The sequence below is a fragment of the Anser cygnoides genome, chromosome 1 (assembly GCF_040182565.1).
Source record: "Anser cygnoides isolate HZ-2024a breed goose chromosome 1, Taihu_goose_T2T_genome, whole genome shotgun sequence".
NCBI lineage: Eukaryota > Metazoa > Chordata > Aves > Anseriformes > Anatidae > Anser > Anser cygnoides.
This window is the reverse complement of record NC_089873.1, coordinates 141,335,327-141,361,419: the sequence shown is the minus strand read 5'-3', so window position 1 is coordinate 141,361,419 and position 26,093 is coordinate 141,335,327. Positions and strand designations below refer to the sequence as shown.

At 39.6% G+C, this 26,093-nt stretch overlaps 1 protein-coding gene across 2 annotated transcripts in view; it reads right to left on the bottom strand.

Moving 5' to 3' along the window:
- ATP10A (ATPase phospholipid transporting 10A (putative)) overlaps positions 1 to 26,093 on the bottom strand; it is a 113,434-nt gene that overhangs the window by 4,705 nt on the left and 82,636 nt on the right. For both annotated transcript variants that reach the window (XM_013180709.3, XM_013180710.3), the window contains 10 exons: positions 24,956 to 25,173; positions 23,375 to 23,569; positions 21,348 to 21,909; positions 14,950 to 15,053; positions 14,651 to 14,777; positions 12,287 to 12,471; positions 10,629 to 10,950; positions 8,865 to 8,941; positions 4,969 to 5,094; positions 100 to 300 (listed from right to left, as the gene is read on the bottom strand). In XM_013180709.3, the coding sequence (XP_013036163.1) occupies positions 100 to 300; positions 4,969 to 5,094; positions 8,865 to 8,941; positions 10,629 to 10,950; positions 12,287 to 12,471; positions 14,651 to 14,777; positions 14,950 to 15,053; positions 21,348 to 21,909; positions 23,375 to 23,569; positions 24,956 to 25,173 (2,117 nt within the window). The remainder of the gene's footprint in view (positions 1 to 99; positions 301 to 4,968; positions 5,095 to 8,864; positions 8,942 to 10,628; positions 10,951 to 12,286; positions 12,472 to 14,650; positions 14,778 to 14,949; positions 15,054 to 21,347; positions 21,910 to 23,374; positions 23,570 to 24,955; positions 25,174 to 26,093) is intronic.

The following is a 26,093-nucleotide window of genomic DNA, read 5'->3' as shown; positions in this document are numbered from 1 at the left end:
TTTTGTCAGTCACCTGCCCTTCAGGAGCCAGGTTGGTTTCCAGTTGAAATTGAAAGGATCTAGGAAAAAAAAATTACTACAAAAAGCAGAAGTTTTTACCTCCATGTTCTGGCCGCTTTTATAAAGCTGAGGTACAGCTATTAACATTTCAGCTGGCACATCCTTATCCAGCACACCAGTAATCAGTTGTGGAAGGGAAGAGAAAAATAAATTAAAGAAGATGAGATACCACTGGTCAACCATCGATGAGCCAGAGAAACCACAGTAGAACTGGTACCAGAAGAGAAGGGCCACGAACATCTGAAAGAGAACCAGCAGTGCTGTAAATACGATAGGAGAAACAGGATCATCATCTCATTATGTGCTGACACCATTAAGCTTCTGGTTCTGCAAGGATTCATCTGTGAACTCTAAACAAATGAATTTTCTAATGAAAACTAGTCTTGAATTTGCTGTTCCTCATGCACATACCACTTAGCTAAACCACAGTTTGGCAAACCTTGAAGTCTTTCTGCTGCTGGAACCTCAGATCTCATGAGTCAGTGCTGGCTTCACACAAAATTAACTTTCTGTTCAAGTGAAACTCTGATAGAATGTAGTTAACCATAAAAAGCTCTCCCAACCAATGTTGACCTCTAGGTGAGTACTGATCCCATAGCACTTACATTACTGTTGTAATAATAAACATTTCCATAATAACACCTCCTGCTGGTTTGAGATGTTTTGGGAGGATCAGCTAGTCTTCAAAAGGTAAATGCAGCATTTTTCCAAGACCAACATGAAGCAAGACCATCCAGAAGCAAGGAATGTGAAACAATAGGGTCTAATACAGTTGTCTTAACTATTCTGATCTTTGTGCTTTGAAATTCAGAAAATGAGCAGCTCTGTGAGCTATGATGGAGTAACTGCATCAGCCAACTAGGGAAGACAGACCCTTGTCATCTATCTGGACTTCTTTAAGGCCTCTGACATGGTCCCACGTGACATCCTGATCTCTAAACTGGAGAGGGATGGAATTGAAGGGCGGACTATTCAGTTGGCAAGGACTTGACTGATGGCTGCAGACAGAGATTTCCAGTCAACGGCTTTATGTCCAGGTGGAGGCCAGTGATGAGTGGTGTCCCTCAGGGGTCTGTTTGGGACTGGTGCTGTTTAATATCATTATCAATGACACAGACAGTGCGATGTCACTAATGGAGTGCACCCTCAGCAAGTCTGCAGACAACACCAAGCTGAGTGGTGCAGTTGGTACAACAGAAGGAAGGGAAGCCATCCAAAAGGACCTGGGCAAGCTTGAATAGTAGGCCCACATGAACCTAATGAACTCATTTCTTCTACAATCTCTGCCTCATGAGAGGTTTTCAGGGCTCGGGAGAGGTGCTGATGTGTCCCCCCTGTGAGGGGGACACTTGAGGCCTAGAAAAAGATGGGCTGGGAAGGAAATAAACTCCCAGGCTTGGTCCTCCTAAAACTTCAATTTTAGTTAGTCTTTGTAAAGTGTTTAACCCTATATAGAAGGCAAGCAGAAAAACTATGGCAACTGTCCCTCAGGGGTTTTCCTCATTTTAACCACGAAGAAGGGAAATGACATGACCTCTCCTTTAATTTCCTCTTCTTTTAATATATTGTTCTCAACAACTTTCAACCATCTGGAATATGTTAACCCTTCATCATCTTCAGGCCTACAGAGGAAAATGTATATCTGTTCTATCTGAACCATAAAATTTGGGTGAAATTCAAACATGGGAGAAAAACAGGTATGGACTGCTTAGCCAGTGAAAACTGTTGTAAAGAGAATACGGATACCTTGTACAGGGAAATTGCCACAGAATAAGAGGCTTAGTCGTGCTGTACATGAATGAATATCTATGTATATGATATGAGAGAGATGTACAGTATGTGTATGTTCAGGTGATGTTTGCATACTACATTGAAGTAGCTTGTATATCAGTAGCAACACACCTTGCAATCTGTGAGCCCATATTATAGACTAGCCTATTAAAAGTTATATGGTCACATTTTCTTAAGGATCACTTCTAAAAGTGCTGCGTATATTTCAGGAAAAATACCTTCCTTTGCCCAAAACAAGTCTGAGTTACCAGAGCTTGCTGTTTTCCAAACAGTTGGCTGGAAGATGGCAATTTCATTTCACAACTGAACAGACTTTGAAATTTATTTCCTTTCCACACCCAAAGGACAATAAAACTTCCTGAGTCTTTTCACAAAATGGAATTGCAATAAATACATGGATTTAGATACCTTTCTCTTGCTCATTTGAAATAAACAAAATCCTGCTATTCATGGACCAAAGATATTTTCCTCTCTAGAGCCTTGCTAAAATTAACCTGTCTTGGAAGCAGTTTGGCTTTGACAAAAATGGGTAGTTTGATGAAAATACAGCCAGCTGAAAATTTTCATACCGTCTCTAATATGGGTTTTAGCAGTGCTGGCAAAGAAAGCTGTACAAATAACATTTAAATAACCAGGCTTAAATCAAATTTTTTTTTTGCCTGTGAAATTTTATTTTCGATTAAACAAGAGTTTAATTTGATCTCAAACGTAGCATGTCCTCATTTGTGTGCATTACCCCACTGAGAAACAGTCAAAACAAATTAAATTTAATGAAATTTTTGATATAATGATTATATTAGATTTTAGGTAAAAAAGGTTTCTTTTTTTTCCCCAAGATGAGATTCTGTTAGGGATTTGGCCCAAACTGGAATACCTCAGTGAAAAAAATATACGTCAAAAGATGTCCAGAGCTCTCTTGCAGACATAATGTATAAAGGAGAACAAGTAATACATGCTTATGTAGTAGAAGTTTGTTTATATGAAATCCCTTTGTATCAACTCAGATATTTTCAGTCAAGCTATGTTTCAGTCTATATTTTATTTGTATTTTTATTATCTCTACCAGGCCAAACACCCTGGATAAGCCATCTGAGTTTCCAAATGGCTTTTGTAGCAATTTGGAGTTTAAACTTTGAGTTAGGCTCTACTGGAGAATGGAAAATTTCATAATATGAGCTAATGGGAAAAACAACACGAGTAAGTAGAAAACTTGCAGAACATTTGCAGTGTAGCTGTCTTGATCTCTATGGAGAATCATCCAGAACTTTCTCTCTGCAGAAGGATCAGGTGCTCCCATCTTTCATTTTGGAATATTCCTTCCTTAAGGGCAGGCACTGTGTCAGGCATACTCACGTCTATATGCTGGATATCCCACTACAGTTTTAGAGTCAGTAGAAACAAGTATTGCTCAGAAAGCTCTGAGAGCTGTCAAGGCAGAGCCAACACAAAGACATATTCTGCAGTTATATTCTAGCCTTGAGGCAGCAGCTTCTGAAAATGTTGTACTAAAAATGGCATGAGAAATAATACTTGTAATCAAGGGAAGTTGTACCAAAGGAAATGGAAGATTTTACAAGGGCTGAACAAAAATGTAGGTATATAAACAACAGCTCTGGCTGCTGATTCCTGGAATGTCTTACGTGTATTACTTCATTATTATTATTTTATTTATTTTAACCTAAGATGGCTCTGAAAACACTTTTTGGAAGTTGATGAGATTCAATATTGTCAAACCAAAGGGTATCTTGGAAACATAGAGCACTGGGGGTGGGAGTACAGATGTTCAGCATCAGGCCTTAATACTCAGGCATTTGAACACCAGCATGTATTTCACTGCCGTGTTTCAATAGGTGGATCTCCACTCACTGCAACATTATTTAAATCTGCGTGCTATTCCATACTCAGGCAGAAATTCAAACTTTCCAAGTCCCTGATTTTGTGTCTGGAAGGGTGCTTGCATGCAGTTCCTGATCAGACCACAGAATGTATTTTATCATACTTCCGTTAACACAAAGCTAGTTTATTAATGCTTTATTCCTCTAGCATTTCCTATGACATTCAAAATTTGCAGCAAATAATGGTCTTTTCCTGATAAGAAACCTACCTTTAGACTGAGATCAAAAAGATTAGTCAGGCCAAGAGGAATTTATATAATAAAGTTACCATTGATTAAAAAATTGAGGACTAGATGGAATTTGGAATGCAACTTTTACAAAACTGAGAATTACATTTGTTCTTAGTAAGATTTGGATACTGAGGATGAAATCCACTCTCCCACTCATGGTTCACACATTACCCTCTGGAGCAAGCAGAGGTCTGAGAGCTCTGGCTCTCTTCTTTTTCCTGCTTCTTCATATCCCTTGCTCCCCGGGTGATTTGTAGGTGTTGAAAGTGAGCAGATCTGTGTGCCAGGCAGTGACTCCCACGCACCTGATGGAATTTTTGGGCAGTTTTCAATCAATCACGTTTATACTCCAAGATCAATGCAAAGGGACTTTGTTAGAGCCAAGGAGGTGAGCTGCCACTGGCTCAGTGCCCGGTACTGGACTAACTCCTGTTGAATACACCAGAGACGAAAGGCAGACCCATAGTCTGTTCTTTACCTCCGTGTGCTTCCTTTCTAATGAATTCTTTGGGTTAGTTGGGAATAAGATAAATCAATAAAAAACATCTTCCAAATCTTGGCATCTGAGACACACAGATGACTCAAATTATCACAAGTCACTAGGGAAAATGTACAGTGATTCATAAGCAATTACAAGATAGGGTCAGGAAGAGAAAACACACCCAACTGCTACTTTGGACCAGTGCTGGATGGCCGTGGCATTAAAGACTCCTGTGTCTAGCTAGCTAAAATCTGCAAAACTGCTCTATAAAGAAACTTTTCTTAAGCAGTGCTTGTTATTTCTGTTACCTAATTTGCACATTCAGCAGCACACTGTAGCTGTTATGGAGTGGGTCTTGTATTTTTGCAAATGGCAGCCAGCTGTCTTTCAACTCTGCAAGTTTCTTTGCAGCTTATTTATAAACTGTTTGAAGGCTGACCTAATGCTCACTTAGCACAGAATAAACCCTGGAAACATGTGGTGCCACAAAGCTGCCAAGTTAAACACTTACTGCATTTTTGTAGAAGAAATACAGCACCATGTTGGCAAGTCGGGAATAACACCAGTGGCCATGAACAAGCAAGAGCTTCTCCAAATGCCGGAACCTTGGGATTGCAAAGTCGCTTGCCATCACCGCCTTTAATGAGAGAAGAGTTGGAACCGTTATTGTAAAGCACCACTTTCAACCCCGACAGTGTATCTAGTCATCTTCTCTACTCATACAGACAATGGGAATTGTGGTGATGAGGCATCACATCCACTACAGTGCATGTGAAATGCAGCTATGGCCTTGAAATACCCATAAGCAAACCCCGTGGCTTTGCAGAACATGCCTGGAGACCTGGTCCTTGCACAGAGTAGATTATGGTGTACACTCCAGGTGGTGACAGGCAGCGTGAAAGTGAGAGGTGGGAGAATGGCTAGCAATTAGTTGCATGAACATGAAGACTCAGGGTAGTAACACGTGCGAAGATCTTGGTGTCTGTAATGTCTTTTTCTGTAAAACCAAAGGGTTACTTACAGGGCAAAATGAACTTCAAGAGAATAAAATAAGAAATAAACAGTTAAGAGCTTGCATCATAATCACTGGACTTTAAAAGACAAAACAATAAAAATACTATTTTAAAATAAAATTTGCAATCCTGGCTTATAATATTGACTCAAATGTCCTGAGATATCAGTATTTTGAGGGATTTTTTAAATTGCAGGCTAAAACCATCTATGAAAAATCATGCTAGATCAGACTCCTCTGGGGCTGTGCAGCCTGCCAAACACATTGACAAAATGAGTCACCCACTTCTCTCTACTTCTGACTGACTAAAATTCAAGGCACTGTACATCTAGATGAGACGGTCTTGTAAATAATGGTTATCACAGCTGTTTCACGGTTTTCCATATCCCTAGGATCACATTAAGATTTCATGTAATACTACTTTACATTTCAATTTTAATTTTTATATCAACACTCTTCTCAAAGTTCAGCAGAAGCATGAGGAAAGGTGAAAATCTCCAGAGGGCCAAAGTCTTCCTCATACTCTGTAGGGTATATTTTGGCAGTGGTTTTCAACAAAAGACTTCTTTCCATTTAATTCTTACTAATCCCCTTTCTTGTTAAATCATCAAAAGGGCTCAGTTTTACCAAGCAAGTGCTTCTAGAAGCTATTAAACTCTACAGTATGCAGGAGAAACAGTATGCAGGAGAAAGTATACATACAGTGTAATTTAAGCAGTAGATTTATATAAGCACTGGGACATTTTTTAATATTTTGACCCACGCTGGGATTTCTCAGGTACTGAGATACAGTTGTTATAACCTCACTGTACACAACAGTCTGATTTGTCTTGCAGAAAAGTCGCTCTTCACAGTTTGAGAGCAAAGCTGTGCCACACCTGTTTCCTTGTCCTCCACCCTATCTCAGCCTATTCCAGTGCTAACGCTTCTTTCCTGTTGTGTTTCTAGCATATTACTTCACAACGCATTGTGAGGTGTCAGTTTTTTTTTTTTTTAAATTCCATTTTGATTAGAGTGAGGAATATGGAAAGACAGTATTATCCAATTACATTTGCATGTTTATTTCACCTCAAAATATCCTCTTCATTTTCACATTTTTTCTTCCAGCTTTTTCACAGGAAAACATGATTCATACTCCACATGCTTCCATAGAATGTGGAAAGAAAATAAATCAGGCAGTATTGCTGTTTTAGACATCCAAATCCTCAACGCCTTTTGAGTATCTGCATGTGTAAGATTCTGACAGTTGTTTATAGTAAAAAGGCCTGCAAAGTTCTTAGGACCTTGGAGCAAAGGAAGGGATCTGCAAATATTTTCCACCCTATTGAACTTTCATTTTAAAAAAAAAAAGATAGTTTAATGGGTTAATGAGTGAACAGCTTTCAGATTTAAATACATGCAAAAACCAGGGGCATTTGAGGACTAGTTATTTTAAGTGCACGAGCTCTGTTGAAAGTAGCATGGGGAGAGGAGTTAAAAAAATGCCACAAGCATTACCTATGTCTGCATTAGGCAAAAAAGAGTGATCTGAATTAATATACAGGTGATAAGCGCTGGTAAGTTGATAAGAGATGCTAAGACCCAAGGAGCTAGGGGCAGACCTTTTTTAAATTGATGGCTTGGAGGAGACCCCACAGTCTCCTCCGGGTTCTGTGGATCTTAGCCATGCTTACAGAGTGATACTGCAGAAGCTATGCAAAGCTCTCGGGGCTTTGTTACATAGCAGTGAACGTACGTGGCATTAGCTTAATCCAAGACTTGCTTTTCTCCTGCCCTCTCCATCCACCAAAGTCAGAACCATAGGGCATATGGCTGGGATGCCATATGCACAATGAATGTCTGAATATTTTTGTGGTAGCTTCTTCCAGTCTAAGTTACAGCTGCTACCAAGTCTGGATAAGCATTTTTAATGGATTTTAAGCCTGAAATCTTTCTGTTTGAATAGCACTGATGGATGTCCACTTGCACCGGAGATGACTTCGACCAAACCCACTCAACAATTTAAACAGGAAGTAGAAAAAATGTAATAGCTCAACGGGGTCGGGTTGAAGCATATCTTCCCTAGTATTCATCTTCCAACAAGGGCCAAGAGATGATGCCTTTGGAAGAGCATATGAATAGGAAAAACATCTGACTTTTCTCCAGGGTACTGTCCCAGCTTCTGGTGATTTGCATGTCAGAAAATGCACAAAGTTGCCATCCAAGTTCATGGCTCAGTGAGATTGTTATTTCATGAGTCTGTGTTTTTAACCCAGTTAAGTTACAGTATTCATGAAACTCCATGGAATAAAAATCTATCACCAGCTTGTGCACAGTGTGAAGGAGGCCCTTCCTCCCTTTTGAACTAAACATCCAGCCAGCATTGCAAAAAACACAATGTGGGTCAGAGAACCGCCCACTGGTAACTAAGTTAAGGAGTATGCTCATCTGCTCAGGTTCTCAGGATGGAAACGCTTCCCATCTTGCCTGAAGAACTCTTTGTCATATACTGAGCTACTGTTTTCTCATGTAATTTGTCTGCACCCAGACTAAATACAACATAGGTTGTGGAAATGATGGATCTTCCTCATTCTCTGGGTCTTATTGCTACTTCTGGTTCTAGCACTGCAACTGAGCTGCATTAGCATTAGGAGGCATAGGCACTAGGTAATACAGTAGGTAAATATATCCTATAAATATACATACTCTCTTTTGGGGATGAGAGAAGTGCCTCTTATACAGTGGCAAATACAATAATAACAGGCTGAACACATCCAAAAAACTGCAGGGGAAGTCCCTTTACCTTGATGTTCCCTGTGGCAGGAAATGGGGCGAACACCAAAACTTGGAATGGTGCTGTTGGGAGCAGTGGTTCTGCAAAAAGCTGCAATTTTCTCTTTCTTCACTGATCTGCTGTCTGAATAGGGCTAAGTGAACAAGATGCGTGGGTGTTTGGACTAAGAGATACCACCACACCATGCAAATAAGCTGCTTCAGCTGAATGGGCTTGTGCAGCTATTCAGTGTCAGTCTACCAAGCAATGCAAGAGAGGAAGATAAAGCCAGAATAGGGTGAACCTTTTTTCCTGTCTAAATAATACATGGAAAAGCTTTTTTCCTCCTTGAAACCAGTATTTAATAAATGATTTCTCTAAATATATTGCTTAGAATGATCTGATAAGTTGAATTTTCTGAGATGGTTACATGTGTAAGCTCAGCACAGCTCTGAGAACAAATAAAAGCTCAAACTCAAGCTGAAAGCATTCTTATGGAGCAAAACTGGCACTCCTCAGTATAACTTGCAGCTGCTCATTTATTTGTGCTGGCTATCCACAGACAGCTTCATCGAGCTAGCACATGGGAAGTGCCTATTTCACCCTTTCATGGGAGTGCTTTTCAGTGAATGGGCAACGTTACCTGCATGCCTTCTTGACCAGAGATCCCCACACCAACATCCGCAACTTGGATCATACTGACATCATTAGCACCATCACCTAAAAATGAGAAGATACAGTTTTGTTTGTCATTACTGGACCAGGAAAAGTTGGAAACAGCAAAGGAAAAGAAAACTAGCTATTATTGAGTTTTGGCTGGGTATAGTAAGGGAGATGAGGTAGGAAAGGATCCATCTTTGGAACATAAGTTTCAAAGCTTGGCAAAGCTACCGATACGTTCTGATCTTTGTAGACTGTTTTATCATGGCAAGCAAAAATAAACCAAACACCTCTCCTTTTAGTAAGACCTAAAATGTCAGGCCTGAACTATATAAACACTAAAACACTCCAAGCAAGCGCTTCCTAACACTCTTGCTTCCTGACAACTATCTGCCTGCTGTCAGGTATGATTAAGAATGAAACGTGCAAGGATGCCAAAAGCCAATGAGGATGCCTACATACTCAACAATGCAATAAAGTTAAAAAGCAAAAGTGAATTCTTGACTTGGGTTGACCAGTCTGAGATCTCTAATACTTCATCACAGGTAGATTTATCTACAGTGGTTGCACGGTCACCATTTCTTGCTCTCTTTCTAGTCATGATATTGCAAGCGACAGGAGATAAAACTGATGTTTTTGTGACTGTGCAAAACAACCCAAGTTAGCTCATGTTGGTTAAAAGTGAAATGGGACTACTCAGCTTTTAAGCCAGAGCAGGAGCTTAAATTTAAACCACATGTTTGTGTTGCTCAGAATGAAAACAAAGCTGCCCAGTCTCCACTATTGTTTTTAAGTTTTCTGGATAATTCAAGTTAACCAGTTAGATATTTTGACCATGTATGCAAATGATTATTTCCATGGTCAGTCAGCCAAAGACATAAATTAAGTGCGAGGAAGGCACAGTTGAGTTGATGTAATTTAGTAGGCATGAGAATTATTAAAATCAGCACACATTTGGTGCTGTGGATGTCACAGGAGTCTCGCAATTATTATATGTACTTAGGATTTCTGATGGGTAGGTCCAACCCACATGTGTTGCTGTTATGATTGACCAAGATATCTAGGTGAAAGCTAGGGTGTTTTGTGACAATGTATGTTACAATTGTATCTTCTAGCGTAACGTGACCCTAAACTTGAGATAGGGAAAGAAAAGCTGGTTGATATGTCATATATAAATCATACGTAAAAATCATGGAAACATGAAAAATGCTCTAAGATTTAAACCAGGGAGTATGACAAAATCTGACCTCTGCCAATTACAATTAGCAGGGATGCATTGTAAGAGCTGGCATGATGCCCATCATAAATTCATTCTTTATACAGAGATGGTCAATTCATGCCTATGCTGTATGACGTACTTGTGATGAAAAATGCAGAACCTTGAGCTTAATCATGACAGGATGAAACAACAGTGAGCACACTTTTGTTCTGTGTAATACAGTACTGCAAAATGGTGTTCTGCACAGTATCAGCTAACCCAATTCTTCACAGCAGTGTTTGGACATGCTAAAACCTCATAGCATCCCTAGATCACCAGTATCTAACTTCTGTAGGAAGAAATCCCAAATACTACTCCAGAGTTTTATATTGTTTTTGAATAAATGTGTTAGAATGGCCTGACACATTTTCAGACATAACTAGAAGGTGAGTTGTACAGCAGCTGGAAGGATTGTGTTGCAAGTCAAAACCCAAGATTATCAAGGCACAATAAACACCAATGTGGGCATGTTTAAGATGAGATATTTACCTATTGCCAAGGTCATTGCTTTGAGTTTGTCTCTGACTAGTTTCACTACCATGCTCTTTTGGAGTGGGGTAGAGCGACAACACAGTACTGAACGGCATCGCTTGGCTAGTGCAAGAAATTTATCTTCTAGAGTAGGTTCCAGGGCATAAGCTAGAGTCCTTCCATCAATCACTAGGCCCAAGCTGGAAAGCACAGAGGAAGAGGGTGGATAGAGAGGGGTGAACCCAATAGTCATGTTTCCAGTAGCTTCGTCTATTGTGTTGTTTGAAAATTTAGACTCTACGCATTGCAGACACTGCTCCAGCAAGACAGCACATGTCTCCTGAAAAAAAATTCAAAATAAATATGCTTGAGAGAAAAGAACATGTATTCAAACATCTGTGTTTGCTGTATATTTAAGCATAAGGAATATGGAGAATGTGTAATATTTGCTGCACTGTGAAAGTTTTAATCTCTAATATTCTTTTTCTCTATTAGCTCTTAACACAATTTTGGCCTAAGATATGACAGCAATGAAGACAAGAAAAGCTTAAAAACTCACTCATCTTTAACATGCATTATTGTATGCTAAACTAATTTCTTTTAGCTCCTTCTCAGAATAACAGTGTCGGGGAATGATATAATCAGTATCAGTACCAAGTTAAGCATGGTGATGAGCACCATGTATACGCCTACAACTCATATCAAGTAGTTAAGCATTGTTAAAGGCCAATTAAAGGTTATTTAAGCTGAATTATCTGTCCTAGACATACTCAACTAAGAGATGTTATTGAGAATATATGAACATTTAAAATGAAATGCTACTGGTTGTACAGCAAAGTATGACAAAAAACGAAAGATCACGGAAAGTCAGTTTACCAGTTCAGTTGATACACTCAAGAACGGAAAATGCTGTTATCTTTTCTTCCTTTTCGAAAGGAATTGGAGCTGGATATTGCTGGCCTACCTCTCCTCTGCTGATCTGAAGTCCAATTTTATCACCCCATTAAAGGACTATAGCACTATCGGTCTGGTTCCTTGTATGTTAGACCGTATCAGTAAACTGTGACTGTCTGGTTGCGACAAGTTGAGCACAGGAAAGATCAGTAATTCAGAAGAATTAGAAAAGGTCCGTTAGGAAGCAAGTCATTAATGTAGATGTGGTTTTCTGACTCAGAGTGCTAGCACTGAAATTTAAGCACTGCTTCTATCTCCAGAGAATAAAACACCCAAGAAAACATGAGTGACTGAGTTATCTAAATATTACATTTCAGTGGTGTAAAATAAAGCAGAAATTTTCAATTCATTTTTTTCTTCCTCAACAAGCATTTAATAACAGGCTGCTTTTGGCGCCAATAAGCAAAACTAGGGATGTTTTCAGAATGCATAACAAAGGCAGGCATTTATGTTGTTATGGCATGTTTTCATTCATGGTGGATCCCAATACACACAGTTAAATGTCTTCAGTAAGTTTATGATACATGACACTACAACTTAGAAATAGAATTCACTGAAAAGTATTCAAAGACATGTCCTACCTGAAAATTACGGTTGAAGCAGGAAAAGAAGAAAAAAAAGAGGGAAAGGAAAAAAAGCCATCAAACTTTTAATTTTACAAGTTCAAAATAAAGCAAAGCTAGTTCACAAATAGACTTCAGTATAGTACTGGATCTGCTTACTGGTGACTCAGCATTCAGAGTGATGATTTCCTCATCATGATCTAGTAGCTTGCAGGCATACGCAATATTAACAGCTGTTTCTTGCTTGTCTCCAGTAAGAACCCAAATCTGCAACCCAGCTTTGCGCAAGTTTGCAATGGTTTCTGGAACACCATCCTGTAAATGGTCTTCAATGCCAGTTGCACCTAAACAGACAGAAAAAAACCAAATTATTCCATGTTAAATAAGCACTTAGAGTTCACCTCAAATTGTAAATTTGGATTTTTCAAAAAAAACACAACAGTCACTTATACTGGGAAACAGCTACACTAAACTAACAATGGCTGCAAGACTGCACAGGCAGCTTTTTAGAGGTATCTGGAAGGAGCAGAAAGCAGCTAGGGTAAACATTTGCATCAACAGTCAACAGCAAATCCAGAATTCAAAACTTCAAAAGCAACCTGATGCCACTTGTACCATCAGTGGTTCACAAGGCTGATGTGTCTTTACTTATTGTTTCTCTGCTCTGTATCTTTGCCATTTCTTCTGAATGGTGCTTGAAAAGATCCTGATTCTAGGAGATAGCTTTTTTCTAAAGGGTCTTGACTGCCTTTCCTCAACTAAAAGAGGCCTGGCCATTAGAGATTTCTCCCTTTCAAAGAGGAATGACAGCAGAACTGCAGCTTGGCAACTGCACATTGGGCTTTAGACATAAACCTCTTCCTGCATTGTTGCTGCTTTTTGTTCTTTCAGAAAGACACTGGTTGCCCAACAAGATGTAGTAGAGAATAAATTATAAATTTGTTGGCCATGATGTGGAAGTAAAACGGGGCTTTTTCATACTTTCAGTGTATCTTCCTACTTGCTTATAATAAACTGAGTATCTTTCCTATGCTTTCATAAATCCATTTTCAAATACTATAGCAAAAGCAGCTGAGGACAAAATTCAGTGTCATCACCGATATGTCAGTGCTCCACTGAGCTTCAGAGTGGTTTCAATGCAAGGACATGTAAGCCCTCACTACTAGAACGTGGAGATGACAAACATGCAAATTACCTTGAACAACAGGAAAAGGAAAGGAAACTTCTGTCAGCTATTTATTATTGCTGTGGCTGTTGTTTGAACAAAAGCATTGTAGCAGTAGAAATCCTCCCAAAGTCTGAGCACCAGTCATGGAGGTGAAAACACATTCTTAGTGCAATGTGATGAAAGCTTTTATTATCTAAACAGTGCACAAAGGAAAAGACATTCCTTTACCAGACTCACTTTTTTATTCCCAGAACTGAAGCTTAACTGACCACTGCAAGACCCAAACCACATTATGAGGTTCCTGGGTAACAATTCCTGGCTGAACAGGTAGTTTACTTCTGGCTAGAGCTCACTTACTAATCTCACAGTTCAATTTCAGTATTTTTTTACTGAGCCAACAGGGACAAACACGGTGGGATTTTCCCAATTAATGTGGTCAGAACTAGTCAACTCATGGATCCCTTTAAGTCAGAGAGAAGCCTTGCTTCTAATCCCAGAGCAGGTATCTAAATCAGATCAAATGAACTGCACTTTCTATTTTTTTCTCTCTCCTCTGGTTATACAGCGAGCCTGAGAGATCTAGAGTAGACACATCAGAAGTTGGTTGACGTGGATCTCGCCTCCCAGAGACAGGCATGCTGGCAAATACCGAAGGTTGTTAGTTCCATCAGTGTTATGACTGTCCCAGTGCCCTTGCCAGAAAAAGCAGTTGGATGTTTGGAGTAATAGTGGATATATATATACAATTCAGAATCTCAGTGCTTTCTACATCTCAGCTGAGCAGAGAAATGGGATGACTTTGTCCTCGGAATACATTTTACATACACTGATCTTATCTACACCATTACAAAGTACCGCAATCCCCTTCCACAGAGCACACAGGCCCCGAGAACACGTGCTAAACTTGATGTATATGAGAGTTGATGCCTCTCACAACTGCAGTTTATGAGCTTTGCTTTATGAGCATCTCTGGTGCCCCTGGAGTCATGGAACTCTCTGACATGGTAAAGTGGCACTAACCCAAAGAAATTCTGTAGACAGGTTTCGGCCAAGTCCTCCTCCTACTTAGAGCAGCAGTTCCCATTTATGATATTGTGTCAAATGCATCTCTTGTTTAACTCCGCTCATTTCACTAGTGATAAAATGATTGCAGGAGCAAGGAAAACGGGATATGTCTGCTACATTAATTATAATCCCATTCCTTTGTGGTGCTGCACATGACAGCTACAACAAAGTCCAAAAGAAGCTAATTTCTGTACTGTCACAAAGCATTTAAAGGAAAGAATGGATTTCACAGACAAGCTTTCAGAATTTTTAACACATTTTAACTTCATGTCCAGCTCTCATTTCATTACCTAGCAGATGCAGATTCTTCTCTATCTGCAGTGCTGACTGAAACAGGAGTTCTTCACGATTTTCCATAGAAGATTCTGCTTCCAAATGACTTTTTAACCAACAGGCATACTCCTCTTTGCTGAGAACCTGTTTAAAAGAGTATGTGAGGGCACAGGCAAAGTGATGCAGATGTATTCATACTTTACTGAATAAAATGAAAAAGAAAGCTATAAATCAAGAACAATAAATTCATAAATGTCTTCAGTAATCTTTGTCAAGACTCTCCTTAAAAGTGAACTAAGATCCTGCATTTACTTACTCTTTTTGCAATGCACAGGGTCCGCAGCCCATCCACAGCATACAGATTAAGGTAATTCTGGGTTTTGGTTTGGATTTTTTTTTGATGTTTACCCCGAGGGTCACCTAGATATGAATAAAAGGTGATTGAAAAATAACAGCAGTTGAATGGCCTCAGAGAATAGAAATGTGTCTACAGTACTTACTGTACCACCACTTTAAAACTGATACTTTTAAAGAGCTGTTGATATCTCCTGGAAAACTTTCAAGTCAACCATTCCATTTAGAAAAAAATCCTATCTTTTTGTTCTATCTTTTCTTTCCTCTCTCTTCAAATGTCATTGTGAATTTGTGTTAGAAAGACTGTCTTTTTCTTACTCCTTAAGTATTTGTTTGTCCTGAATACTTTGAGAAATCATGATAATCTTCACAGCAACCAATAATGTCAGAAAGAGAAGTATGATTTCAAATAGAGTATTAGCAAAGGCTTCTGTACATATCGTTATGTGCAGAAAAATGATACTTTTAAAAATAGCACTTAGTTTTCCTCATAGGTTAATATCTCAAAAGAAAGAGAAATGGTGCTCTGTTTTGTATATCTAAGGATATGAAGGTACTAGTACTACTGTTAGTACTGTATGGATACTACACTACTTACTGGTCTGAGTCAATGCAAGAAGTTCTGGGTGTGACTTTGATTTCATTCAAAACACAATTTACATTTATGCAGACCTCACAGCTAGTTCTACCTTGAGTGCATCAGCACAACTTCCACTCAGTTTTTTTCCGCCTTAAAGCCATGTGTAAGAGTTCAGAATTGGGACTGAGCCTCTGATCCTTTTCTCCCTTTAGAAGGGATTGTTTCAATGTGCTCGCACTGTGATCAAAAAAGATTAATGAATATGACGGTAACACATTTTGTTCCATCTCATTACCTGAAATGAGGTCTTCAAAAGTTAAAAACAGGTGATATGTATCTTTTTTATCATCTAGGATCAAGACAGGTTCATGTACAATGTACTGTCATAGCGACCTTCAATAATACGAAATGCAGTGTTACTGCTAAAGGAAACTGGTAAGTTTTTAGATTGAAACCATTGATGGGAATGACCGGTACCTTGAGGCAACTTTCCTATTCTCTGATGTCATCCTTTTTTTTAAAAAAAACGTCTGCATGTTTTTTGGCTTTGTAGAATCATCTCAGGATTATAATTTCGTAATTGGAGCTGTTTCTTAATGCACTAGTCGTGTCACTGGTATTTGTACTGTAGCCAGTCACTGAGTCAGGTGAGCACTACTCATCACCAAAGTCTGAGCGCTTGCAGAGACCTAATATAGATGATCTGAGCTGACCACTGGATGTGCTTATCTCTCTCAACTGACCAAACTGAGGACCTATGGTCACTATGCCTTACCATAAGCAGTTAATGTAGCTATCTAAATTAGATGATGTGAATATCCTATTGTTTATACTTTTCAGTGCCCATGTTCTCAGCGTGCAGTCATACTCAACTTGATCTTGCTATATGTGACCCTGTGTACACATATATGTCTATCTATACACATCAACACTTTCTTATTTATACAGCAGCACAGTGCCTAATTGGGCATTCGGAGGCTTCAGTACATTTAGAAGTACTGTGTTCAGAAGGACCTTGACAGGCCAGAGAGCTGGTCGGAGAGGAACCTCACGAAGTTCAACAAGGGCAAATGCAGGGTGCAGCACCTAGGGAGGAATAACCGCAAGCACCAGTACAGACTGGGGTCTGGCCTGCTGGAGAGCAGCTCTGCAGAGAGGGACCTGGGAGTCCTGGTGGACAGCAGGTGAACCATGAGCGAGCAATGGGCCCTTGTGGCCAAGAAGGGCAATGGTGTCCTGGGGTGCACTCAGAACAGTGTTGCCAGCAGGTCAAGGGAGGTGATCCTGCCCCTCTACTCAGCCCTGGTGAGGCCACACCTGGAGCATCGTGTCCAGTTCTGGGCTCCCCAGTACAACAGGCACATGGAGCTACTGGAGAGAGTCCAGAGGAGGACTGTGAAGGTGACTGGGGGACTGGAGCATCTGTCCTAGGAGGAGAAGCTGAGAGAGCTGGGACTGTTTACCTTGGAGGAGAGAAGACTGAGGGCAGACCTCACCAATGTGTATAAATGTCTGAAGGGAGGGTGTCAAGAGGATGGAGCTGGTCTCTTTTCAGTTGTGCCTGACAACATGATAAGAGACAACGGGCAGAAACTGAAGCACAGGAGGTTCCGGCTGAATATGACAGGGCACTTCTTTACTGTGAGGGTGACAGAGCACTGGGACAGGTTGCCCAGGGAGGTTGTAGGGTCTCCTTCTCCGGAGATATTTAAAAACCCTCCTGGATGTGATCCTGCACAATGTGCTCTAGGTGATTCTGCTTGGCAGGGGGGTCGAACCAGATGATCTCAAGAGGTCCCTTCCCACCTCAACCATCCTGTGATTTTTGATTCTGATATTGTAGGAAGGAAGGGGTTGGGTGTTTGGAATCCCAATATTCTTTTTTTTTTTTTTTTCCCTGTTACCTCAACCATGTGTCAGCATATTTCACTCTCTGTATAGCTATTTTGTCACCTTTAAAGACCGTTCCATCTTCTCCAGGTCTGCAAAGCTGGGAGTGCACACACCCAGCTGTTCCTAAAGGACTCCAGAAAGACTGGGGTATTCCATGCATTCCTCATCTCTAATTAAAGTCACGTGGCAAATACTGGTAGGAATATCCTGGTAGGCCTGTCTATCTATCTATTAATGCTACCTATGCTATTATACAGATTTTCTCAGATGGATAGTGCAGATGTTTTACTCTGGAAGAGCATTCCTATGAATATTACTTGAAATTGGAAAGGCCTTTCTTACACTGTAGTTTATGGCTCCAACATACACACCACAGGTTCCTGCAGAAGCTATTTAAGCAGCTCACAAACAGATTCATCTACAACATACAGCGGAAATATACAGATACTGAACTGGCAACCTAAAAGTTTCATTTAGCTTCTTTTCTATCTGTGCATAATAGTCTTTTTGGCATATGCGAGTTGGCTGTACAATAAATTATTATTTTTTTTTTTTCTGGGAGAAGTACTGCAGCACATCTTCTTGGAGGCTTCTTGTATGACTGAATCAGCCTTTTTTTCACTTTAAAAGAATAAAGTAGGCAAGCACTGTTCCTAATTTATTGTGATACATCACTATTCTAGAGACAAATGCTGTATTTCTTGCATATCCCACTCAGTCTTATGCTACCGGCTGTTTCAGTCACTCACTGATTTCAAATGGTGCAAATTTGAAAAGGTGCTTAAACACAGCAAAAGCCATTTCTACCTACTCTAAGGTTAAGTGGCGTTAATCACTTCAGATCTGTCTGAATACCATGGGCACTAACACAAGATCATAATGCTTCAATGAACAAAGACAGTAATTCTCTACAAACAGAGCTGTGCACACCACTTCCCATGTGAATTCTCAATTCCAGCAGCAATGACTGCATTTCTCTCCTCTACCAGCACACCAATGCGAGCTAAAACTCCTGCTAGCTCTCCATATGCCTTATCGGCCTTATCCAGAGATTCAGCTTGGGCTCAGAAGTTAAAAGGGGGGAAGGGATCTCTTGCAGACAAAAATCCAGTTGTGGAGATTCTTTCTAGTTGGGGTGATGCAGTTCCCATGCTTAGCAGCACGACCGCATGCACTATGGAAGTGAAAACCAGTAAATATGTCTTCTACAGAAGAATGATAGAGAGCTAGTGGCATTTTGCTTGCTTCATTTCCTTCCATAATCACAAGCTGTAAAAAGCCAGCCCAGTCATTGTTTTCTCAGTGACTTATGTTCACAGTCCCTGTGCGAGCTGGTTATTGACTCAAACAGTAACTTTCTTATTTATGAACATAGAGACTGTTGAGATAAAGTAAAAACAATATGCTTTTGGGAATCATTTCAAGGCTTTTGAAAATATCTGTGTGCTATCAGAAAATGTCAGCTTTCAGAGTCTCAGCTAGATATACAAGCAGAACGAATGGAGGGAATTCAGAAACTTTCAAGTTTTGAAGCTCACGGTGATTTTTTATTTTTTTTTTTTTAATGAGATACAACTGAAGCTACAACACAGTGCTTTTGCATCTAATTTTGGGCTGTTCCTTGTGGCATTTTAAAAGGTTCTTCCTCAGAAACAGAACCTTTGTGTTTCATAGGACCCAGTTGTGCAAGGAGATTATGGACACAGCACTGCCTCGATCTTTCAGTCTGAGAGCACAAGTATCACTAAGCCTCAAAATGCACACTTGACTTGTGTACAATTTACACATCCCTGAGGCATTAACATAGCAAAACAAGAGCACTGGGATTAGCTGTCGCATTGATTCACTTATTGGTCCATTACTTAAAATGATAAATGCCTGAATTCTTGTAATATTTACATTCCCCTTCACACATTCCATTATCAACAGAGAACACCACAGACGGATCCAGCAATATATATATAATATTCATAGCATAAATCCTTGGAGGACCCCTCTACTCTGGGGAATACCTCCCTGTAGCGTGAAAAAGAGGCATCTCCCTCAGAAATTTACAAAATGTCCTCTGACATTAGGATACAGCAGGCAGAGACTCTGAGTTCAATTCCATGAGTGAAGCTGTTCAAGAGAAATGTCAAACATTTTTCAGACAGATCCGCTGAAGCTCACAGAATTACTGAAGCCAGCAGTGGATCAGATGGCTAGAAATTAAGGGAAACTGCTTATGAAGTTCTAGTGACTGCACTTTACATTGCTTGCAAAAGCAAAATATACTAAAACACAGTTCATTTTGGGCTAAAAAGAGAAACAGAAAAGCACAAATTCAAAGCATCGTTCAATTCATTTGCCTGTGAAGGTGCTGAAATCACCGTATTTGCCCAGCTATGGAATTTCCTCGCTGCTAACAACACACAGGAAACCTGCTCCTGCATTTCTGACTCACACCAACTTTTGTAATGTTGCCGCTGGTTGGTTTCTAGCTGGTCTTGTTGCCCACCTAAATCCTAGACCCACCTGAATATTTGCTTGAAAATTCTTCCACCCATTGTATCTACCATGAATGTACACAGTAGTTTCAAACATAGTCTATACTATTTTTATTTTATGGAGGTGAAAAAATATTTGAGACTTGGCATAAAATAATCATTTCATTTTAATGCTCAGTTCTCATTCTGAGAACTCATTCCCAAACACTGTTTTCCAGGTATGTTATTAGTATTTCTTCTTAGTACTCCAAATTCTCTGTCAGTTCTTTAGAGGGAAACAAGTTTCCAAAGATGCTGTATGTACCTTCTGTGATATCAGATCTTTACCAGAAAATTACTCATGAATACTTTGTTGTTAGTTATGGACAAGTTGTTCTTAATTTTTTGGCTGTGCTTTGATTTATGTCGCTGTAAACAGAAAAGTAATGCCAACATTTTTCTGTATTTCATTAAACTAAAATTACACAGTATAAGCCTTTCACAATTGTTTACTCCAGCTAATGTCAACGTAACCACAAAGTCAATGCACTAGTGAAACACAGGAAGCACCTCTAGCACTTTCGGGTTCTGTCCATTCATACTGGGGTAACCCTTAAACACTCGATTAAATTCAGTGTTGAACATGCAGTAAATTAGATGCAAACTGATTCATGCCAACTGACGCCCCTGTGTTTCCGCTAACTTCTGAAATCTTACAGGGTTTTTCTTGAATTTAACTCACTACAATTAGCAGCTATTTAAAGTTGTCCCTGTTTCATGTGACACCTGGGTGCTGCAGACTTTAGGGAAGTAGTCCATGTTCACCTGTTTACAGCTACACGTCTGTTCTTTACCACTATCTGACGCAAAAAAATTCTCATCTGAACAGCATCTCTCCTTATTTTGTCACTATCTTTCTGTTCTGATGTCTGATTGATTCACAGTGCCCTTTAGCATCATTGTCAAATGCAACACAAAAACTTTGATTTATGCAAACATATTACAACAAAAGGAGGTGAAGATTCACAGATTAAACAAACAGGGGAGCTGGAGTAGGAGCCGCTTGAGTTTCATATAAAATACTGAAATAGCCAAGCACTGCCAGGCAAGTTTTCCTGAAGAAATTTGCTTTGGCAGAGTTTCAAGAAATAATAGTTTCAAAATAAAGTTTGCTTGTAGAAGTTCTTGTACTGTAATTAATTTAACTAATTCTTGAAGGTAAAGAACCAGTAATTTGTTACAGAAAATTTGCTATAATAACAAAGTATCATAAAAGAAGAGAGAGGGCTGCCATTCTACCATTCCCTGTATTCACAACAAAAGCAGGCAGGTCTACATGCTAGAGCAGGCAGTAAGACGTGAGTTTTCAGCAGTAAAGCAGAACCACCTCCCCCAGGCCCCAAGGGTGAGTAAGAGACATACCTGAAGAACAGGGTAGAAGAAGATCCATAATAACTGAATCTGCTCCTTTAGTGTAAACATTTATCTCATCTGTGAGAGGATGTCTGACCACTACTGACATCCTCTTCCTGATGGAATCAAAGCCCAACGTATGTAATACTTCAAAGTTTAATATTCCCAGGTGAGGTAGCTCCACTGATACCTGGTCAGACAGCCTTCCAACCAGAGAACAGTTATATGCCCTTGCTGCATAGACGAGAGCAGCTTCATCTGGACTCTCTGCTTCATAACGGAGTTCTCCTTCCTCAGGTCCACTCCCTACAGGTGTCCTGCCTTGCTGGGAGCTGTAGCCATTGTTATTCATCTGTGCAGAGTATGCCAGCTTCTCTTCCAGTTTTAATAAAGTGCTCTCAGTAGATGTAGATGAAAGAACACTTAAACCACATCTGTGCATTGATTTATTTGTAGCTAGACTAGATGAACTGCTGCTGTTAGATCCAGAGGTCAAGCGACTGGGAGTGAATCTTCGGATGAAGTCTTCTATAGTTTTTACTGGAGATTTTAGTTCAAATCGATCTCTAACCTTGAGAAGCAATGAACAAACCAATGAAAAAAAAAAATAAAGTTGCCCAAGAATTTAGACAGTGACATTCAGTCTAAGTAGCTCCAACTTAAAAAGAGAATTTCTTTGAGAGCAGAAAGTAATGGCATTTGTCATTTGAGAAGGGAAAGTAAATGGACAAAACTGACTTACTAGCAAAAAAACAACAACAACCTAAAACTTCAGAATTGTGTCTCCATGTGAAAGCATGTATGCTTGCATTTAAAACATTTTTTCTCCTTTCACCTCCTCAGATATGACTAATGGATAGACAGTCAGTGTTGGACCACCACCAGTAGTACCTACTGAAAGGCTATTTTTAGCAGGAAGCATTGGCATTCTTTGTGCATATTTGGTGAAGGTAGTAAAAAATACACTAATGCCTGAGTTTTCTTTTGAGAAGTGTGGTACCAGAAAAGTTTTATGAGAATATTCCAATGTCAGTGACGTCTTTAGTAGCAACATATTATAAATAACTTCTACTGTCTTCTCTTTTACCTTCAGTTCACTTCAGTTTATCACTTATCTTAGTTTATTTAAATCTTTTATACAATGTTATTAATTGCAATAGCATATTCAAAGTAATATATATTCAATTATTGTATAACAGTGTAGCATTCATAAAGCAGCAGAGTTTACCACTCTCCAAATGCTTCCCTGGCACAAAACCATGTGATCTTGCAGACTAGTTCAATTTTTATTCCAATTTGGAACAGAAACAGATCTCAGAATTTTCTCCAGAATGGAAATTCCAGCTGTGGGCTAGCTCTAACATTACATTCCACTATAGCTTTGTCTTACAGATCATCTTGGGATTGCATTGTTGAAGTTCTTATTCATCAGCGATACTGGTTTAGGCCAATTCAAGCATTAGTGATCATCATTTCTCACAATGAGCTAAAGATGCATCTTTTACACAGTTTGAAAGATTTAAGCAATGTTTCTCAAGCACATTCTCTTTAAAACTTTTTTTTTTTTTTTTAAAAAAAAATCTGACCCTTTTCTTAATTTAATCCATATTTACAAAACATTCACTGACAGCTTATATTCTTTTCTGGGCAGCCTTGCATATTTACAAATTTGCTTCCACACAGACTTGCATACTTACATATATACATATGTATGTGCATATACATATACACATACACATATATATATATTTATCAATTAAGTTACAGTACACGAACTCAGGAAATTTTCGGAAGTACCTTGAAATTGTAGATGAAAGCATATCTCACCCTGAAGGTAAATGAAATAGTCAACATGCTTCATATAACCAATGCTTAACTGAACCTGCTCATTCACACTGCACTTCTAAGAGTCATCTCAGAACTAGTTCTAGTTGTTTCTCACTAGAACAAGCAATTTTCATGTCTCCGTCTTAAGAGATAAATTAGTATTAATAGAAATGACCCTTAAACTCTATTTTGCTGTTTCTTTAACCTACCTTCTGGCGGGGCTGATTTGGTGCAGTAACCACAACCGTATTGCATATAGTCAAAGCAATGAAGAAGTCAAAAATGTCACATAGTTCTGGACTCAGATGGGATAATGGCTGTTCATGGCTCCTCATGATCTCCAGATGCTTCGCACATTCATTCACCTTTTCTAACAAGCGAGGATCTGGTGTGATATCCTTCTCCTAATAATAAATAGTAGTGATTAATATCAGTGATTCTGCATGTTTCCAAAGCAGCATCAAGCAATCAAAGCGTCTGAAACAGTGTCAGCACCAAGAGTTTTATCGTGGCCTCATACCACGCAGTGGAGGTGGAGAGGACTGTAACACTCCCATTCTAGACAATAAACAGTTAATAATGAGGCTACTGATAGAAATGGAAATGTGAGTAACTGTGTTGTCAGCTCTTTTCCCTACTAATTATAGGGGATAATTATACTGGCAATATTCATCTACTTTGGGGATAGTGGAAAGGGGGAGAGTTACACACTAATATTCCTCTGCTCTCCTGCCTGTTGGATTGTTTGTTAGAGATCAAATACTATCCACACATTTGAGAGCACTTTGTGTGTTTTTTATACGGAAACACAGAGCACTTTCCCCTCTATTTCATCAGCACTTTCCACTTCTTTCATCTATTTCTTGTCAGAGCCAACTCCGGTATTCTTTAAGATACCAGGATGCTAGGATACAAAAGACTAATAGATAAACCGAACTGGGGCTTTTTCTTCGGTAGAATCTTATTTTATCTGCTGATGCTCAGCAGCTGATGAATATGAGCAACCACAGAACCGTGTGTGTAAAAAGTGCAGCTTCAAATTGTACTGAAACAACTTACTCTTGACTGAAATCGGGAAGTTCCACCACTGCAAACAGCATCTTTCTTTGCCCATATTCATAGTTTGTTTTGAGGGTGGATTTGTGTCAACAGTACAACAATACAAATCCCTAGATAGACAAGACTTGGCTTCTCTGCTCTCCTATTATGATTCAGCTCAGGCAAAATTTCCATGGAATTACAATAGCATAAAATAATTAACCAAAGCAAAGTTGTACGGACACAAAATCATTTGAAACGTAAAGTTTCTTTTTTTTTAATACATGTGCAATCCACTGATATTCTTGAATCACAATAAAAATTATGCCGTTGTGTATGTCAGCAGTGTCTAAGAATGGAGCATTGCAGTCCAGCACTTGTTAGTTTTAAAATCCTCTGACAAAAAAGAAAAGGAGAGGCATAAGCAGAGCAATTAGAATCCGTTATCTCCAACCCTATGCTACTCTCAGCTTCTGTAAATAAAGGGGAGGCATACATTTTCTTTTCAAAATCAAAAACAAAGGTTTCAGATTCTCTTTGCCTTTAGATTGTTCCTACAGAGAAGGTATTTAGATAAGATCTATGGCTGCATTTGGTTGTTTTTGTATAAACTGAAAGTACAGAAGAAAAAATGCCAAGATGAAGTCTATGAGAGGTACGCAATGCACCACAGCTTTCTTTATCTTTCCCTTTTCAGGACATTGTTCTGTTAAAAGATACAGGAGGCTGCACATTTAGTTCTTATGACTTACCATTGGGCTACTGAATGCAGTGTGCTTCGAGAGTATGCTTGCTCTTTTTGCTTCAGCTCTGCTACCAGTGCGGCGGTGGGTTTTGGTACTCTGGCTTCTGTGGACTACTTTGATGCTCTGATGGCTACAGATACTGTCACGCTGGGATAAATTTCCTCCTTTGGGGGCTGCTTCTTCTTCCTCGGAATCAGGTTCTTGGTACATTGCTAACCGTTTGGCTATCAGGAAAAATACACATTGCATATGTTAAACGTAGCTGAGAAGGAGGGAAAAGGGACATGCTGACTTTGTTGAAGCGATCTGGTTTTACTCTTATACTGTGCTTTCCCAGTGAGAACGAATGATTCCATTATCAGGGGATAACAACGTCCTAATTGCCTGGTAGTATCTAAGGGAGGATGCAGATAACATAATGAGAAATGTAATGCAATGCACGGCCTCCCTCATCATCACACTCTCTGCGAGGCAGTTAGACTCTGCGGTAACTCTCTGCGCTCCCGAGGACTATTCCACTGCTGAGCTTGATGAAATCAGGCAAATAATAAGGATTTCACTGCAGTCTGAGAAGGAACTAAACAATCCAGAAAACTTTCCTGTCCTTCCCAACAGCATATGGAAATTTCACAGAGTATTTTCCAGCAAAAATGTCACATCTATCCAACTGCAGCTAGCTAACACCCGAAGTGTCCTGCATCTACCCTCCAAGCATGCCTACAGAGCACGGCTTGCTCAGACCGTGCGAAAGCCTTGCTCAAGGCCAGGTCCATCTGCTGCAGTGGGGAGATGTGAACCCAGATGCCTGATTCCCATTCTACTACAAAAAACCATCCTGGGGTCTGTCCCCTCCCCTGTGACCAGCGTGACAAGTGGAGCAATGCCATATGTGGTACCACACTTACTGTACCTTCAACTGCTGTACATACACATAATGAGCCAATTTTTCCCAATGAGGCATTTCAGAGGAGTACTTTGCTAGTCGAGACTTCAGCTACAACAATTAAAGTTAGAAACCAATCCAGGCATTTCAATACGTAGAAGATAAAAGTGAAGCAGAAAGAAAAAGTGTGAAAGTGCTGTGCAATCCAGCCCATCTAACAGCAGCTTCCATTTAGTTGTAACTGATGTATAACATATTTTT